The 19,428-nt window shown below is 44.2% G+C and overlaps 1 protein-coding gene and 1 long non-coding RNA gene across 2 annotated transcripts in view; one reads left to right on the plus strand and one right to left on the minus strand.

The window, feature by feature from the left end:
• The window catches only part of RHBDL2 (rhomboid like 2), a 43,438-nt gene that overhangs the window by 9,491 nt on the left and 14,519 nt on the right, over positions 1–19,428 (plus strand). Inside the window, exons 2-4 of the mRNA XM_001170361.6 lie at positions 756–1,126; positions 4,378–4,526; positions 8,633–8,745. Of these exons, the coding sequence (XP_001170361.2) occupies positions 756–1,126; positions 4,378–4,526; positions 8,633–8,745 (633 nt within the window). The remainder of the gene's footprint in view (positions 1–755; positions 1,127–4,377; positions 4,527–8,632; positions 8,746–19,428) is intronic.
• Positions 662–4,437, minus strand: LOC107973568 (uncharacterized). The gene is made up of 2 exons (XR_008547201.2): positions 1,317–4,437; positions 662–919 (listed from the first exon to the last, which is right to left on the minus strand). It is a non-coding gene; the product is annotated as an uncharacterized LOC107973568 (long non-coding RNA).

The following is a 19,428-nucleotide window of genomic DNA, read 5'->3' on the forward strand; positions in this document are numbered from 1 at the left end:
TGTGAAATATCCAGAATAGGTCAATCTATAGACACAGAAAGCGGATTAGTCATTGCCAGGGACTATGGTAAGAGGAGAATAGGAATTAACTGCTTAACGGGTATGGGTATGGGGTTTTTGTTTGTGATGAAAAAGTTTTGGAACTAGTGGTGATGGCTGCACAACATTGCAAATGTACTCAATGTCACTGAATTGTACACTCTAAATGGTTAAAAACAGGGCCGGCTTCGGTGGCTCATGCCTGTAATCCCAGCACTTTGGGAGGCCTAGGCGGGTGAATCACTTGAGGTCAGGAGTTCGAGACCAGCCTGGCCAACATGGTGAAACCCTGTCTCTACTAAAAATACAAAAATTAGCCAGGGAGGGTGAAGCAGAAGAATTGCTTGAACCCAGGAGGCAGAGGTTGCAGTGAGCTGAGATCTCACCATTGCACTCCAGCCTGGGCAGAAGAGCAAGATGACTCCACCTCATAAAAAAAAAAAGAAAAAATATATATTATATATTAAATGGCGAAAATGGTAAATTTTATGTTATGTGTATTTCACCACAATTTAAGAAATACGTAATTTGAGGCTTGGAGAATTTAATTAAGTGATTTATCTGATGTTAACTTACAGCTGATACGTGATAGAGCTGCGTTTTAATCTCAGTCATCTGGCTCTTTTTAAAACAATTACAGAGAAAACTTTATTTTGGGCCATTTAGGAGGTTTAGATCATTTTGATCATCTTCAGCTGTCTTCTCTTCACATACAGGAAAGGCCTTGGAAAGCAGTCGTTGCGCCAGACAGCCCAGGGAAGAGCCGCAGCCTGAGGACCTAGGGCCACCTGCTGTTCCCTGGGATTCATGTCCTTCTGGGGAGGAGGGAGGACCCAGGACAATGGCTGCTGTTCATGATCTGGAGATGGAGAGCATGAATCTGAATATGGGGAGAGAGATGAAAGAAGAGCTGGAGGAAGAGGAGAAAATGAGAGAGGATGGGGGAGGTAAAGATCGTGCCAAGAGTAAAAAGGTCCACAGGATCGTATCAAAATGGATGCTGCCCGAAAAGTCCCGAGGAACATACTTGGAGAGAGCTAACTGCTTCCCGCCCCCCGTGTTCATCATCTCCATCAGCCTGGCCGAGGTGAATGGGGAGTGGGGTGGGCACTGGGGTAAGTGGCACCGGGAAGTTGCAAACAAACTAGGGGTCAGATCTAGATCTAGAGAAGAGACTGGGAACATGGGAGAGAGCTTCGCGGGGATGGGGACAGCACACACCTCACCTCTGCCTCTGCCCTCCCCACAGCTGCCTTTGAGGCTTTCCCTATACTCACGGTCACTGCCAACCCAGGGTGGAGTTTCATTTGTCAGACAAATCTGCCCAGCTGTGGCTGCAATTTCAGTGGCTTCCTTTCATTTTAGTTGTGAGGTCTTTAGGAAGCAAATCATTCTGGGGTTGCACAAGGGTTTTCTCTCATGAACCGATTTAGGCTGGTTGGTAAGGTATTTCTGGGACCCCAGGTTTAGAAGTGTTATAGAATTCTTCTGAATTTCAGTAGGAAAAAAACGGGATCCTTTAACAACGTCTGCTTCAGGCAGCACGTGGTGTGTTTTCAGGCTCTGATTTAGTCAGTCCTCTTGTTTTCCAGAACAGACTGCAAGGCTCAGAGAGGTGGGATGACTATCCCAAGGTCACATCATAGTCACTGGGCCAGGATGAGGCTCCCCTGTACCTCGTGGCACCTAGTTTTTCCCCCCACACTTGATGTCCTATAAAGGAATTGGCCAACCATGGCTGCCTGTGGAATTTGACTTCAGGGGCATTAGGAAGTTCCTAATGTAACCCTTTTAGTTCCCACTGATGCACTGATGCCTCAGCTTCCTTATCACAAACTGTATTAGTCAAGAGTTCTTCAGAAAAACAGAATCAATAGGTGTGTTTCCTGGGGGAAGAGAGATTAATATTTATTTTAAGGAATTAGCTCAAATGATTATGGAGACTTGGCAAGTCCAAAATCTTCAGGGAAGGCTGGCAGGCTGGAGGCCCAGGGAAGACTTGCCATTCAAGTCCAAAGGTAGAGTTCTGCTGGCAGAATTCCCTTTTCCTAACAGAGGACAATCTTTTCTCTAGCAAGGCCTTCAACTGATTAGACAAGGCTCACCCACAGTATGGTGGGAAATCGGCTTTACTCAAAGACTACTGATTTAAATATTAGTATAAACCATACCCTCACAAAAACATCTAGGATAATGTTTAAGCAAATGTCTGGGTAGCATAGCCTAGCTAAGTTGACACATAAAATTAACTGTTGCAGGGACCAAGCCTCTTATGGCTTAGACAAAGGTAAGGCTAAGGTGTAAGCATCCCAGGAGATGCTGTGGTCAAGTCTGTTTAGGTTGAAGGGGCACAATTCTAATTGTTTTCATGGGATTTTATTGTGAGACTGCTTGCAACTGGGAAGTCGTCCGGATCTGAGACATCTGTATCTGTTTTTTCTGCTTCTCCTTCCTGTTATCCTTCTGGCCTATGGGTTGTCTTGTGTTTCAATCAGCTGTGTGTGTGTCTTGTCCAGGTGAATGGGGAACAATGAGATAAGGTATCGTGGTACAAACCACAATTGCCTAGGCAATGAGTGCTATGGAGGAGGGCAGTTTGCCATAGGAGGCTCATGGAGCAGGTGCTGAGATACCTGCCTCTCACAGAAAGACCAATTTTTAAATTAAAAATTTTAATTTTGGAATAATTTTACCTCTATAGAGATATTGTAAAGATAGAACAGAAAGTTCCTGTAGGCCGGGCGCAGTGGCTCACGCCTGTAATCCCAGCACTTTGGGAGGCCGAGGTGGGCAGATCACAAGGTCAGGAGATCGAGACCACCCTGGCTAACACAGTGAAACCCTGTCTCTACTAAAAATACAAAAAATTAGCCGGGCATGGTGGCGGGCACCTGTAGTCCCAGCTACTTGGGAGGCTGAGGCAGGAGAGTAGCGTGAACCCAGGAGGCAGAGCTTGCAGTGAGCTGAGATCACGCCACTGCACTCCAGCCTGGGCTACAGAGCAAGACTCCATCTCAAAAAAAAAAAAAAAAAAAGAAAGTTCCTGTATGCCTCTCACCCAGTTTCTCCCATGGTTTATATCCTACATTTCCATAGTACATTGTATTTTTTTCTTTTTTTCAAACCCAGGATAATCTCTGTATATAGTACATTACATTTCCATAGTATTTTTTTTTTTTTTTTGAGATGGAGTCGCTCTGTCGCCCAGGCTGGAGTGCCAGTAGTGTGATCTCAGCTCACTGCAACCTCCGCCGTCCAGGGTCAAGTGATTCTCCTGACTCAGCCTCCCAAGTAGCTGGGATTACAGGTGTGCACCACCACGCCTGGCTAGTTTTTTTTTTTTTTTTTTTTTTTGTATTTTTAGTAGAGATGTGGTTTTGCCATGTTGGCCAGGCTGGTCTTGAACTCCTGACCTCAGGTGATCCACCTGCCTCAGCCTCCCCCCAAAGGGCTGGGACTATAGGCATGAGCCACTGCATCTGGCCCCATAGTACATTTGTCAAAACTAAGAAACTGACATTGGCATATTCCTAACTAAACTCCAGATTTACCTGAATTTTTACCAGTTTCTCCATTAATGTCCTCTTTCTGTTCCTCTGGTACCCACTCCATTTAGCTGCCATGTCTACCCAGGCTCCTCTGATCTATGGCAGCTTCTCAGTCTTTGTTTTTCATGACTCTGATAGTCTTGAGGGGGACTGGCTAGGGATCCTGTAGAATGTCCCCCAGCTGGGGTTTGACTGATGCTTTTCTCATGGTTTAACTGGAGTTATGAGTTTGGGAGAAGAATACCACGGAGGTGAAGGGCCCTTCCCATCACATAGCCTCAGAAGGTTGAGAACATCACGTGGCATCGCTGGGACATTCACCTCCATCCCTTGGTTAAGGCAGGGTTTGCCAGGTCTCTCCCCTGGCAAGTGACTATTTTTCCCTTTCCCTGTTCTATTATTCGGAAGCCAGCATTGACCTACTTTCATAGCAAGTTGTAAATGAAAGATCAGTTGGTGCGACGATGAGGGCAGTGGGTATTTAAGAGGAAGAGGGTAGTAGAGAACATAGTGCCAGAGAGCAGGGTGTCCAAGAGCAGGGCAAAAGGGGTTCAGAAAGTCTTCCTTACAATGTGAGCTAGCACTGCTCCCAACCATCAGAGGAAGTGGGGTATGGTGGAAACCATCACAGCGGGGGATGGTGAAGAAGTGTATTTCATGTCACCTTCTGGCACTGTGGTGTGGCCCACTTGAGAGCTGAATCATCTGAAACAGTTACTGCCCACGGGCTTGGATGGGGCCCCTCTCTGGAGAAGGTGTGGTTAACACTTATGTCTGCTCCGTCCGTCAGCTGGCAGTGTTTATTTACTATGCTGTGTGGAAGCCTCAGAAACAGTGGATCACGTTGGACACAGGCATCTTGGAGAGTCCCTTTATCTACAGTCCTGAGAAGAGGGAGGAAGCCTGGAGGTTTATCTCATACATGCTGGTACATGCTGGGTAAGCAATGATAGTTAAGCCCCTGGTATCAGAGGTGATTATATCATTGTAACCTCTAACATTTGTTGAGTGCTTTATTATTGATGAGGCACTTTCATGTCCATAATCTTCACAGCAACCCTAAGGGGTAGGTATTGCTCCCACTGTTTTATGTCTGAGGCATAGGAGATGTAATCATGGAGGCTGAGGTGGGCAGATCACTTGAGGTCAGGAATTCGAGGCCAGCCTGGCTGATATAGTGAAACCCCATCTCTACTAAAAATAAAAAAATTAGACAGGCATGGTGGTGCATACCTGTAGTCCCGGGAGGCTGAGGCAGGAGAATTGCTTGAACCTGGGAGGCGGAGGTTGCAGTAAGCCGAGATCGTGCCACTGCACTCCAGGCTGGGGGACAAGAGCAAGACCCCATCTCAAAAAAAAAAAAAAAGATGTAGTCACTTGCTCCAAGTCACACAGCTAAGTTGCAGAGCTAGGACCTCAGCCCACTAGTGCTAACTCTAAGGCCAGTATCCTTTCTTACTTTTTTTTTTTTTGAGACGGAGTCTCGCTCTTGTCGCCAGGCTGGAGTGCAGTGGTGTGATCTTGGCTCACTGCAACCTCCGCCTCCCGGGTTGGAGCGATTCTCCTGCCTCAGCCTCCTGAGTAGCTGGGATTACAGGCACCCGCCACCAGGCCGGGCTAATTTTTATACTTTTAGTAGAGACGGGGTTTCACCATGTTGGCTAGGCTAGTCTTGAACTCTGACCTCAGGTGATCCATCCGCCTCAGCCTCCCAAAATGCTGGGATTACAGGCGTGAGCCACTGTGCCCTTAAGGCCAGTATACTTTATATTGCATTATAACTGCCCGATATTAGTATTTATTTAGGAATATTAATGAGAAGAGATCAAATCATTGCAAAACCAAAAGCATGTTCCCCTAGTTGTCTAATGTTGTTAAATATACTCTTTAGGCTATGAAAATGGTGGTGTTGAATCACCAGTCTCCTCCTCCACCACCACATATCAAACAAAATTTAGTTCATGGCCGGGCACAGTGCCTCACACCTGTAATCCCAGCACTTTGGGAGGCTGAGGTGGATAGATCATCTGAGGTCAGAAGTTCAAGACCAGCCTGACCAATATGGTAAAACCCCGTCTCTACTAAAAATACAAAAACTAGCTGGGCATGGTGGCATGCGCTTGTAATCTCAGCTACTCAGGAGGCTGAGACAATAAAATTGCTTGAACCCAGGAGGCGGAGGTTGCAGTGTGCCGAGATCGCGCCACTGCATTCTAGAGTAGGTGACAGAGTGAGACTGTCTCAAGAATAAAATAAAATAAATTTAGTTCATGAACATATTGATGAGTGTGTGATACTGTTATCCATCTGGAATAATACTGGTAATAGGAGATGCAGTGCCCGCCATTTAGTTTTGCCTATAGTTTCTTTCTTTCTTTCTTTCTTTTTTTTTTTGAGATAGAGTCTAGCTCTATCGCCAGGCTGGAGTGCGGTGGCGCGATCTCGGCTCACTGCAACCTCTGGCTCCCTGGTTTAAGCCATTCTCCTGCCTCAGCTTCCCGAGTAGCTGGGATTACAGGCACGTGCCACCACGCCCAGCTAATTTTTGTATTTTTAGTAGAGACGGGGTTTCACCATGTTGGCCAGGATGGTCTCAATCTCTTGACCTTGTGATCTGCCTGCCTTGGCCTCCCAAAGTGCTGGGATTACAGGCGTGACCCACTGTGCCCGGCCGCCTATAGTTTCTTAAATGCCGATGGCCTTTCATGAACTCACTCAGCATCCATGATCCACCATGCCCACTGCAGACAGCGAGCAGCTTCCTGTTGGCCCCACCTATCCGGTGGACTCTTGTGGTCTCAGGTGGGGCCAACCTTTTCTGTGCAGTCTACCCAACTCTGGACTTGAAAACGACTTGTAGCTGGGGTGTGGTGGTGTGTGCCTGCAGTCCCAGCTACTTGGGAGGCTGACGAAGGAGGATCTCTTTGAGTCCAGGAGTCTGAGACCAGCCTGGGCAACATAGAGAGTGTCTCTACAAAAAAAAAAAAAAAAAAAGTTAAAAATAAATAAAAAATAAAATAGAAAGGATGACACTTTTGCTTGGTGGCTAAATAGGCATCAGGACACATGGCTCAGAGGCTTGATGAATCAGGGGCAAAATCACCAACTGCTCAGTTTCCATTTAACAAGTATGTTCTGAGCAAACATGGCTCCCGCACACAAGGACTTTAAGATGATAAGAAGGAACATGTCAGTTAAATAGCAATGTAAGGCAGTACAGTATTATAGTATACAGTAGGCTGGGTGCAGTGGCTCATGCCTGTAATCCCAGCAGTTTGGGAAGCTGAGGTGGGTGGATCACCTGAGGTCAGGAGTTTGAGACCAGCCTGGCCAACATGGTGAAACCCCGTCTCTAGTAAAAATACAAAAATTAGCTGGGCGTGGTGGCAGGTGCCTGTAATCGCAGCTACTTGGGAAGCTGAGGCAGGAGAATCGTTTGAACCCAGGAGGCGGAGGTTGCAGTGAGCCGAGATTGCGCCACTGCCCTCCAGCCTGGGTGACAGAGTGAGACTCTGTCTCAAAAAAAAAAAAAAAAAAAATACACACACACACACACACACATATGTGTATATGTAAATACACACACACACATATGTGTATATGTAAATACACACACACACATATATATATGGTATATGGTAGTTACTTAGCTTCCTTGTCCTTCAGTTTCCTCAGGTGTAAAATGGAGTAATATGAATAGTACCTACCTCATAAGATTGTTGTGATTAAATGAAACAATGGCTATAATTTTCACTGTGCCTAACACATAGTAAGACACTTAAAAAGAATCTGTGGCCAGGAGCAGTGGCTCACACCTGTAATCCCAGCCCTTTGGGGGGCTGAGGTGGATGGATTGCTTGAACCCAGGAGTTTGAGACCAGCCTGGGTGACACGGTGAAAACCCCATCTCTACAAAAAAATAAAATAAAATAAAAAATTCGATCTGCACAGGGTGTGTGCCTGTAGTCCCAGCTGCTGGGGAGGCTGAGGTGGGACGATTAAGGAATCCTCAGGCCCAGGAGATGGAAATGTAGTGAGTCGAAATCGAGACACTGCACTCTACCTTGGGTGAAGGGAGTGAAACCCTGTCTCAAGAAAAAAAAAAAAGGGCCAGGCGCGGTGGCTCATGCGTGTAATCCCAGCACTTTGGGAGGCCAACGCGGGTGGATCAATGAGGTCAGGAGTTCGAGACCAGCCTGACCAACATGGTGAAACCCCATCTCTACTAAAAATACAAAAATTAGGCTGGGCATGGTGGCTCACTACTGTAATCCCAGTCTTCGGGAGGCTGAGGCAGGTAGATCACCTGAGGTCAGGAGTTTGAGGCCAGCCTGACCAACATGGAGAAACCCTGTCTCTACTAAAAATACAAAATTAGCCGGGCATGGTGGCGCATGCTTGTAATCACAGTTACTCAGCAGGCTGAGGCAGGAGAATCGCTTGAACTCAGAAGGTGGAGGTTGCAGTGAGCCGAGATCATGCCATTGTACTGCAGCCTGGGCAACAAGAGCAAAACTCCGTCTACAAAAAAAAAAAAAAAAAAATTAGCTGGGCGTGGTTGCAGGCACCTGTAATCTCAGCTACTAGGGAGGCTGAAGCAAGAGAATCGCTTGAACCCAGGAGGCAGAGATTGCAGTGAGCCAAGATCATGCCATTGCACTCCAGCCTGGGCGACAGAGGGAGACTTCGTCCATAAAAAAAGAAAAAAAAATTAGCCAGGAGTGGTGGCACATGCCTGTAGTCCCAGCTACTTGGGAGGCTGAGGCATGAGAATTACTTGAACCCTTGAGGCAGAGGTTCTGGTGAGCAGAGATTGCACCACTGCACTCCTGGCTGGGAGACACAGCAAGTCACACACGCACACACACACACACACAGAAAAAAGAAAAAGAAAAAAAGAGTTGTCTGCTAAGAAAAATGAGAAAATGGAATTCTAGTTAAGCAAATCCTTAACTAGAGAAAACACATGAAAGTCTGTTCATCTCCCAGGGAAATAACTGCTTGGTTTAGTCATAATATTTGACAACTATTGTTTGTCTTTGCAGAGTTCAGCACATCTTGGGGAATCTTTGTATGCAGCTTGTTTTGGGTATTCCCTTGGAAATGGTCCACAAAGGCCTCCGTGTGGGGCTGGTGTATCTGGCAGGAGTGATTGCAGGTCAGTGTTCTGAGGTAACACAGAATCAATACCTCTGGGCTCTTAGGATTAAAAGCAAATGAAATACACACTTATAGTAGGCTTCTTTAAGTCAAGGTTTACTGCACTCCTAATATGTGCTCGGGAACACACTAAGCCTTAGAGATCATTGAATTAGAGATACTATCAGCAAGCAAAGACAAGTCATTGTGCCTGTCCTCAGGTATCTCACACTCAAGACAGGGTTTTGCATAATTGAAATTGCAAGTATGCCTGGCGCTCCTGCCTGTAATCCCAGCACTTTGGGAGGCTGATGTGGGTAGATCGCACGAGGCCAGGAGTTCGAGACCAGCCTGGCCAATATGGTGAAACCCTGTCTCTACCAAAAATACAAAAATTAGCTGGGGGTGGTGGCTCACCCCTATAATCCCAGCTACTCAGGGGGCTGAGGCACCAGAATCGCTTGAACCTAGGGGGTGGAGATTGCAGTGAGCCAAGATTGTGCCACTGCACTCCACACTCCAGCCTGGGCAACAGAGCGAGACTCTGTCTCAAAAAAAAAAAAAAAAAAAGAAAGAAAAGGAATAAAGAAAACTGCAAGTAGTTTGGTGTACAGGTACGTATTTGAGTAAAGGTCTAAGGCCAGATCATGGAGGCCCTTATATGTCAGACTAATGATTTTGAGAAGTAACATGATCAGATTTGCATTTAAGAAAGACAACTTTAAGAGAATGTAGAGAATAACCAAAGGGGCTCTAAGACTGGGTAGGTAAAAGTAGCATACGTCAGTGATCCCTAAATCTGGGTGTGCCTAAGATGATCCATTATGGCATGGGAAGAAAATATTAGAACTCCCATCCATCCATTTGTTTATTTATTGGAAACATTTTTTTAAAAAATTAAACTTTTAATTTTGCGATAATTGTAGATTTACATGCAGTTGTTAGAAATAATGCCTAGAGGTCTTATGTACCCTTTAAACCAGCGATCCCCAATGGTGACATCTTGCAAAACATTAGTACTGTATCACAACTAGGATATCCACGTTGATATAGTCAGGGTACAAAACATTTTCAAACCATATGGATCCCTTATGATGCCTTTTTATAGCTATACCATCTTCTGTCCCACCCTCCTTTACCTCTGGCAACCACTAATCTGTTCTCCATTTCTATAATTTTGTCATTTGAAGAATATTATATAAATGGAATAATCCAGTATATACCCTTGTGGGATTGATTTTCTTCACTCAGCATAATTCTCCGGGGATTCATCTAGGTTGTTGCATGTGTCAACAGTTTATTCCTTTTTATTGCCCAGTATTCATTCCATAAAATGGATATAGCACTGCTTGTTTAACCATTCACTCATTGAAGGTTATCTGAGTTGTTTCAGTTTTTGGCTATTAGGAATAACACCACTCCAAACACTTGTGTATATGTTTTTATGAACATAAGTATGGGGTTTTGTGAACAGAGTTTTCAGTTTTCTAGGATAAATGTCCAAAGGCACAGTTGTTGGAACATATGATAGTGGCATATTTTATTTTTAAATTTAATTTAATTTAATTCATTAATTTATTTATTTTGAGATGGAGTCTTGCCCTGTTGTCCAGGCTGGAGTGCAATGGTGCGATCTTGGCTCACTGCAACCTCCGTTTCCCAGGTTCAAATGATTCTCCCGCCTCAGCCTCCTGAGTAGCTGGGATTACAGGTGTCTGCCACCACACCCAGCTAATTTTTGTATTTTTAGTAGAGATGGGGTTTCACCATGTTGGCCAGGCTGGTCTCGAACTCCTGACCTTGTGATCCACCCACCTTGGCCTCCCAAAGTGCTGGGATTACAGGTGAATTTTTAAAGAAAATTCTTTAAATATTAAACATTTAAAGAATGTTTTCTAGAATGCCTCTCCCATTTTACATTCACCGTAGCAATGCATAAATGATTCAGATTCAGCATTTGGTGTTGTCATGATTTTTTATTTTACCTGTGCTCGTGATATGAAAGGGTGGAAGGGGAGTGCTGGATAGAGGAGGGCATAGTGCCTGGCTAGGGCTCCACCCCCAGGCCTGTGCCCACGGAACTAGGTGAGGACGGACATTTTTGTTTTCCTGCCCAAATGTTGCATTTTCCAATACCACCCTGACTTGCCACGCCCCCATCCTGTGCCTATAAAAACCCCGAGACACTAGCCTGCGGACACACAAGCAGCAGGATGTCAAGAGGAACACATCGACAGAAGATGACAGGACAGACGCCAGCACGCCAGCAGGCCACTGACCAGCCGGAGGACGCGGAGTTTGGCTGGGGCAGTCAGAGGAGATCCCGGGCTGCCGAGTGGCCTGACTCCAGGGGAAAACCATCCGCCTTCTGGCTACCTCATCTGCTGAGAGCTGCTTCCACTCAATAAAACCTTGCACTCATTCTCCAAGCCCACGTGTTATCCATCCAATTCTTCCTGTACACCAGGCAAGAATCCTGGGATTACAGAAAGCTCTCTGACCTGGAGATAAGGCACAAGTATAATTGAGCTGACTAACAGAAGCCACCTACAGACTACTAAACTAAAAGAGTACCCTGTAACACATGCCCACTGGGGCTTCAGCTGTAAATTCACCCCTAGATCACTGCCTTGGGGTCAGAACCCCACAGCCTGCCGGTCTGAATACTCCCCCAGAGGTTTGAGCAGCAGGGCACTGAAGAAGCGAACAACACCCCCATCGCACGCCCTGCGAGGGGGACAAGGGAACTTTTCCCATTTCACTCCTAAGTGGGTAGTGATATATGATCATGGTTTTTTTTTTTTTTTGGAGACGGAGTTTCACTCTTGTTGCCCAGGTTGGAGTGCAATGGTGCAGTCTCAGCTCACAGCAACCTCCACCTCCCGGGTTCAAGTGATTCTCCTGCCTCAGCCTCCCGAGTAGCTGGGATTACAGGTGTGCACCACCACACCCGGCTAATTTTGTATTTTTAGTAGAGACAGGGTTTCTCCATGTTGGTCAGGCTGGTCTCAAACTCCTAACCTCAGATGATCCACCTGCCTCGGCCTCCCAAAGTGCTGGGATTACGGGCATGAGTCACTGCACCCAGCTGATATTGATCTTAATTTGCATTTCCCTAATGGCTAATGATATTGAATATCTTTTTTTTTTTTTTCTCAAATTTGGAGAGATTCTGAGACGCATTGTTGAATATCTTTTTATGTGTTTATCTGTCATCTATCTTCTTTAGTGAAATGTCTCTTTATGTTTTTTGCCCATTTTCTAACTTTTTTTAACTGTTGAATTTTGAGGGTTCTTTATATATTCTAGCTGCTAGCCCTTAGCTGAATATGTAGTTTATAAATATTTTCACCCAGTCTGTAGCTTGTCTTTTTATCCTCTTACCAAGGTCTTTCAGAGAACATGAATTTTAAATTTTGATGAAGTCTAACATCAATTTTTCCATTTATGAATGGTACTTTTGGGGTTATGTCTTAAAAACCTTTCACTGAACCTTAGGTCCTGAAGATTTTTTCCAATGTTATCTTCTAAAAGTTATAGCTTTATGCTTTACATTTATTTATTTGTTTGTTCACTTTTAGAGACAGGGTCTCACTTGTTTGCCTAGGCTGGAATGCAGTGGCACAATCATAGCTTACTGCAGCCTGCAGCCTCGAACTCCTGTGCTCAAGTGATCCTCCGGCCTTGGCCTCCTAAAGTGTTGGGATTACAGGCATGAGCCACTGCACCAGGCCTTATGCTTTACTTTTTTTCTTTAATTTTATTTATTTATTTATTTTGAGACAGAGTTCCGCTTTTGTCGCCCAGGCTGAAGTGCAATGGCGCGATCTCGGCTCACTGCAACCTCCACCTCCCAGGTTCAAGCAATTCTCCAGCCTCAGCCTCCTGAGTAGCTGGGATTACAGGTGCCCACCACCATGCCTGGCTAATTTTTGTACTTTTATTAGAGACGGGGTTTCGCCATGTTGGCCAGGCTGGTCTCGAACTCCTGACCTTAGGTGATCTGCCTGCCTCGGCCTCCCAAAGTGCTGGGATTACAGGCATGAGCCACTGCACCTGGCCTTTACTTTTAAATATGCAACCCATTTTGAGTTTGAGGTTTGTTTTGTTTGTTTGGCCTGAAGATATCCAGTTATGCTAGAATAATTCGTTGAAAGGAATTTTTCCTCCTTTGTTGAATTGCTTTTACACCATTATAAAAAATCAGTTGCCTATAGTTTTGTGGGGGCTATTCTGGGTTCTTTTTATTCTATCAATCTCTATGTCTGTCCCTCCACCAAAACTACATAGGCTTGATTACTGTAGCTATATAATAAGTTTTGAAATCAGAATGGTTCCTCCCATTTTATTCTTCATTTTGAAAATTGTAGCTGTTTTAATTCCTTTGCCTTTCCATATAAGCATTAGACTAATTCTGTTTATAGCTATAGAAATTCTTGCTGGAATTTTGATAGGAGTTGCCTTAAATCTGTACATCAATTTGGGGAGAACTGATATATTTTCTATATTGAGTGTTTCAATGTATGAACAGTGTCTTTTATTTATATCTCCTAAATGGTGTTGTATTTTAAATTTCAGTGTCCATAATTTCATTGCTAGTATATAGAAACACAATTGATTTGTGCATGTTATTCTTTTTTTTTTTGAGATGGAGTGTCGCTCTGTCGCCCAGGCTGGAGTGCAGTGGTGCAATCTCCGCTCACTGCAAGCTCCACCTCCCAGGTTCACGCCATTCTCCTGCCTCAGCCTCCCGAGTAGCTGGGACTACAGGTGCCCACCACCACATCCAGCTAATTTTTTGTATTTTTAGTAGGGACAGGGTTTCACCGTGTTAGCCAGGATGGTCTCAATCTCCTGACCTCATGATCTGCCCGCCTTGGCCTCCCGAAGTGCTGGGATTACAGGCATGAGCCACTGCGCCTGGCCTGTGCATGTTATTCTTATACCTTGCAACCTTGCTGAACTCACTTAGTAGTAGGGTTTTTGTTTTGTTTTAGATTCCTTGGGATTTTTCATGTCATCTGCAAATCATCATGTCATCTATAAATAAGGATATTTTATTTCTTCCTTTCCAATCTATATGCCTTTTGTTTCTTTTTCTTGCCTTATTGTGTTGGCTAGCACTTCAAGCACTATGTTGATTAAGAGTTAAGAGAAAAGATGTTCTTGCCTTGTTTCCAATCTTAGGCAGAAAGCAATTAGTATTTCGCCACAAAATGTAATGTTAGCTGTAAGTTTTTTTTTTTTTTTTTTTGAGTTGGAGTCTTGCACTGTTGCCCAAGATGGAGTGCAATGGCACGATCTTGGCTCACTGCAACCTCTGCCTCCCAGGTTCAAGCGATTCTCCTGCCTCAGCCTCCCAAGTAGCTGGGATTACAGGTGCTCACCACCATGCCCGGCTAATTTTTTGTATTTTTAGTAGAGATGGGGTTTCATTATGTTGGCCAGGCTTGTCTCAAACTCCTGACCTCATGATCTGCCTGCCTTGGCCTCCCAAAGTGCTGGGATTAGAGGTGTGAGCAACCATGCCTGGCCTGAGCCACTGCGCCTGGCCTTTTTTTTTTTTTTCTTGAGACAGAGTCTCTGTCACCCAGGCTGGAGTGAAGTAGCATGATCTTGGCTCACTGCAACCTCCACCTCCCAGGTTCAAGCAATTCTTGTGTCTCAGCCTCAAAGTAGTTGGGATTACAGGCATGCAGTACCACACCCAGCTAATTTTTTTTTTTTTTCTGTAGAAACAGGGTTTCAACATGTTGGCCAGGCTGATTTCAAACTCCTGGCCTCAAGTAATTCATTTGCCTCAGCCTCCCAAAGTGCTGGGATTACAGGCATGAGCCACCATGCCCAGCCAACTGTAAGTTTTTTGTAGGTGCTCTTTACCAATCCATTTATTCTAAAAAATGAACAAGAAATCTATCGAGCAGAGTCCTGTGGATGGCAAAAAGAAAAATAAGGCTGGGCACAGTGGCTCATGCCTATAATCCCAGCACTATGGGAGGCCAAGGCCGGAGGATTGCCTGAGTTCAGTAGTTTGAGACCAGCCTGGGCAATATAATGAAACTCCGTCTCTACCAAAAGAAAATTAGGCCAGGCATGGTGGCTCATGCTTGTAATGCCAGGCTGGTCTCGAACTCCTGATCTCAGGTGATCCACCTACCTTGGCCTCCCAAAGTGCTGAGATTACAGGCGTGAGCCACCGTGCCTGGCCTTATTCTCTTAATAATATCTTTTGGAGAGGAGAAGTTATAAATATTAAATCTATAATTTTTATTTTTAAAAATGTTTTACTATATATATAGTACACATATTATATATATATAAATATATATATGTATTTTTTTATTTCTGTAGAGACAGTGTTTTGCCATATTACCTAGACTAGTCTCAAACTCCTGAGCTCAAGTGATCCGTCTGCACTGGCCTCCCAAAATGCTAGGATTACAGGTGTGTGCCATGATGCCTGGCCTTTTATACATTTTCAAACTTTAGGAATTGTGGCTTTTAGTGTCATATCAAATAATTTTTTTTTCTTTTTTTTTTGAGATGGAGTCTCATTCTGTCACCCAGACTGGAGTGCAGTGGCGCAATCTCGGCTCACTGCAAATTCCGCCTCCGGGTTCACGCAACTCTCCTGCCTCAGCCTCCTGAGTAGCTGAGATTACAGGCGCACACCACCACACCTGGCTAATTTTTTTTTTTGTATTTTTAGTAGAGACGGGGTTTCACTACGTTGGCCAGACTGGTCTCAAACTCCTGACCTTGTGATCCACCTGCCTCGGCCTCCCAAAGCGCTGGGATTACAGGCGTGAGCCACTGCGCCCAGCCTGTATAAAATAATTTTTACCTAACACAAAATCACCAAGATTTCTCCTAGAATCACCATGTTTTCTCCTAGAAGTTTTATTATTTTAGGCTTTCCATTTAGGTGTATCATCTGGTTTTTTTGCAAGGGGAAGGACTGAAGTGTCATTTTTTTGCATGTGGATGTCTGTTCTAACATCATTTGTTGAAAAGACAGTCGTTTCTCCATTGAATTGCTTTAGTATCTGTTGAAAATACAAATTGCTTTTGTATCTTTGTTGAAGTTGTTGTTTGTATATATGAGTGTGTTAATTTCTGGAGGTTCTATTCTGTTCCACTTATGTATTTGTATATCTTTACACCAATACCACATATCTTGGTTACTGTAGTTTTCATGACTTTTAGTCATGAAATCAGGAAGGGCTAGCACTCCATCTTTACTCTTTTTCACAAATTTTTTGGCTATTCTAAATCCTTTGCATTTCCATATAACTTGGTTTGTGCGTTTCTAAAAAAAAATCTGCTGGGATTTGGATTGCATTGAATCTATAGATCAACTTGGGGAAAACGGACATTTTAACAATATTGAGTCTTCCAACCCATGTTGAACAAGGTATACCTTTCTGTGTATTTAGGTCTTTCAAAATTCCTCTCAGCATGTTTTTTAGTTTTCAGTGTTTATGTCTTGCAGAGTTTTTAGTCAGATTTATCTCTATGTATTTCATATTTTTGATGTATTAGAAAGGGTAATGTTTTTAAAATTTCTATTTCTTGGCCGGGGGTGGTAGCTCATGCCTGTAATCCCAGCACTTTGGGAGGCTGAGGCAGGTGGATCGCCTGAGGTCAGGAGCTCGAGACCAGCCTGGGCAACATAGTGAAACCCCGTCTCTACTAAAAATACAAAAATTAGCTGGGTGTGGTGGTGGGCGCCTGTAATCCCAGCTACTTGGGAGGCTGAGGTAGAAGAAAGGCTTGAACCCAGGAGGTGGAGGTTGCAGTGAGCCAAGATCGCGCCATTGCACTCCAGCCTGGGCAACAAGAGCAAAACTCTGTCTCAAAAAAAAAAAATTATATTTCTCATTCTTCATTGTTACGGCATGAAAATATATACTTTTTGGTATATTTTGTATATAGATCTTGTGTTTTCCAACCTTGCTAAACTCACTTATTACTTCTAGAAGCTTTTTGTAGATTCCATTAGATTTTCTACATAGATTATTATGTTGTCTGTACTTTCCCTTTTGATGTTTTCTTTGACACATGGGTTATTTAAAATGTGTTATTTAGTTTTTAAATATTTGTGTGTTTTTCCAAAGATGTTCTGTTGTTAATATCTAGTTTAACTGTGGTTAGGGGCTGGGCGTGGTGGCTCACGCCTGTAATCCCAGCACTTTGGGAGGTTGAGGTGGGCAGATCATTGAGCCCAGGAGTTTGAGACCAGCCTGGGCAACATGGTTAAACCTCATCTTTAAAAAAAAATAACAAAGGCTGGGTGTGGTGGCTTATGCCTGTAATCCCAGCACTTGGGGAGGCCGAGGTGGGCGGATCATCAGGTCAGGAGTTCGAGACCAGCCCGACCAACATGGTGAAACCCCGTCTCTATTAAAAATACAAAAAAATTAGCTGGGCGTGGTGGTGTGCACCTGTAATCCAAGCTACTCAGGAGGCTAAGGCAGGAGAATCGCTTAAACCTGGGAAGCAGAGGTTACAGTGACCTGAGATTGCGCCACTGTACTCCAGCCTGGGCGACAAAGCGAGACTCCATCTCAAAAAATAATAATAATAATAAAAAAATAAAAAAATAAAATGAAATAAAGTAAAACAAAACAAAAACAAAAATTAGCTTGGTGGTGCACACCTGTAGTCCCAGCTATTCGGGAGGCTGAGGTAGAAAAATCACCTGAGCCTAGGAAGTCGAGGCTGCAGTGAGCTGTGATCACGCCACTGCGTTCCAGCCTGGGCGACAGAGTGAGACTCTGTCTCAAAAAAAAAAAAAAAAAAAAAAAAAGAAAAAGAAAAAAGAAGAAAAGAAAACTGTGGTTAGAGAACAAACTTTGTATGACTTGAATCCTTCTAAATGTATTAAGATTTGTTTTATGGTCCAGAATATGGCCTATGTTGGTAAGTGTTCTTTGTACATTTGAAAATAATGTGTGAGATCAGTTGTTGTTGGGTAGAATATTGTATACATGTCAATTAGGTCCATTTGGTTGATTGTGTTGTTTGTCTTCTGATTTTCTGTCTACTTTTTCTATAAATTATTAAGAAAGGATTATTGAAATCTCTGATTATAATAATGCATTTGTCTGTTTCTCCTGTGGTTCTATCAGTTTTTGTTTTATTTATTTATTTATTTATTTATTTATTTATTTATTCTATTTTTTTTGAGATGGAGTCTCGCTCTGTCACCCAGGCTGGAGTGCAGTGGTGCAATCTCAGCTCACTGCAACCTCCACTGGGTTCAAGCAATTCTCCTGCCTCAGCCTCTTGAGTAGCTGGGACTACAGGCATGTGCCACCATGCCCGGCTAATTTTTGTATTTTTAGTAGAGACGGGGTTTCACCATGCTGGCCAGGCTGGTCTCAGACTCCTGACCTCAGGTGATCCACTGGCCTCGGCCTCCCAAAGTGCTGGGATTATAAGCGTGAGACACTGGCCCATTTATTTATTTATTTATTTTTAAATTTTTCTTTCTTTTGTTTTCTTTCTCTTTCTTTCTTTCTTTCTCTCTTTCTTTCTTTTTTTTTTTTTTGAGACTGAGTCTTGCTCTATCACCTAGGCTGGAGTGCAATGGTGCGATCTTGGTTCACTGCAACCTCTGCCTCCTGGGTTCAAGCAATTCTCCTGTCTCGGCCTCCTGAGTAGCTGGGATTACAGGTGCCTGCCACCAAGCCCAGCTAATTTTTGTATTTTTAGTAGAGACAGGGTTTCACCACTTTGGCCAGGTCGTCTTGAACTCCTGACCTCAGGAGATCTGCCTGCCTTGGCCTCCCAAAGTGCTGGGATTACAGGTGTGAGCCACTGCAGCCGACCATATGCCTGATAATTTTTGATTGGATGCTACACATTTTATCTAGTTGGATGGTGCATATTTTTGTGTTCCTGTAAATACTTTTTTAATTTTTAAAATTTTTATTTATTTATTTATTTATTTATTTAGAGATGGAGTCTTGCTCTGTCACCCAGATTGGAGTGCAGTGATGTGATCTTGGCTCACTGTAGCCTCTGCCTCCTGGGTTCAAGCGATGCTCCTGCCTCAGCCTCCCAAGTAGCTGGGACTACAGACGTGTGCCACCACGCCTGGTTAATTTTTGTATTTTTAGTAGAGACAGGGTTTTGCTATGTTGGTCAGGCTGGTCTTGAACTCCTGACCTCAAGTGATCCTCCCGCCTTGGCCTCCCAAAGTGCTGGGATTACAGGCATGAGCCACTTTGCCCCGCCAATGCTTTTTATTTTTTATTTTTATTTACTTATTTTTTTTGAGACAGAGTCTCCCTCTGTCACCCAGGCTGGAGTGTGGTGGCATGATCTTGGCTCACCGTAACCTCCGTCTCCCAGGTTCAAGTGACTCTTTTTTTTCTTTTTTTAGACAGAGTCTAACTCTTGTCGCCCAGGCTGGAGTGCAGTAGTGGATCTTGGCTCACTGCAACCTCCGCCTCTCAGGCTCAAGCGATTCTCCTGCCTCAGTCTCCCAAGTAACTGGGATTATAGGCATGCACCACCATGCCTGGCTAATTTTTGTGTTTTTAGTGGAGATGGGGTTTTGCCATGTTGGCCAGGCTGGTCTCAAACTTCCGACCTTAATGATCCACATGCCTTGGCGTCCCAAAGTGCTGGGATTATAGGCATGAGCCACTGCACTCGGCCCAGGGGGTTCTTGTGTCTCAGCCTCCCAAGTAGC

This window comes from Pan troglodytes, chromosome 1 (assembly GCF_028858775.2).
Source record: "Pan troglodytes isolate AG18354 chromosome 1, NHGRI_mPanTro3-v2.0_pri, whole genome shotgun sequence".
In the NCBI taxonomy this organism is placed as follows: Eukaryota; Metazoa; Chordata; class Mammalia; order Primates; family Hominidae; genus Pan; species Pan troglodytes.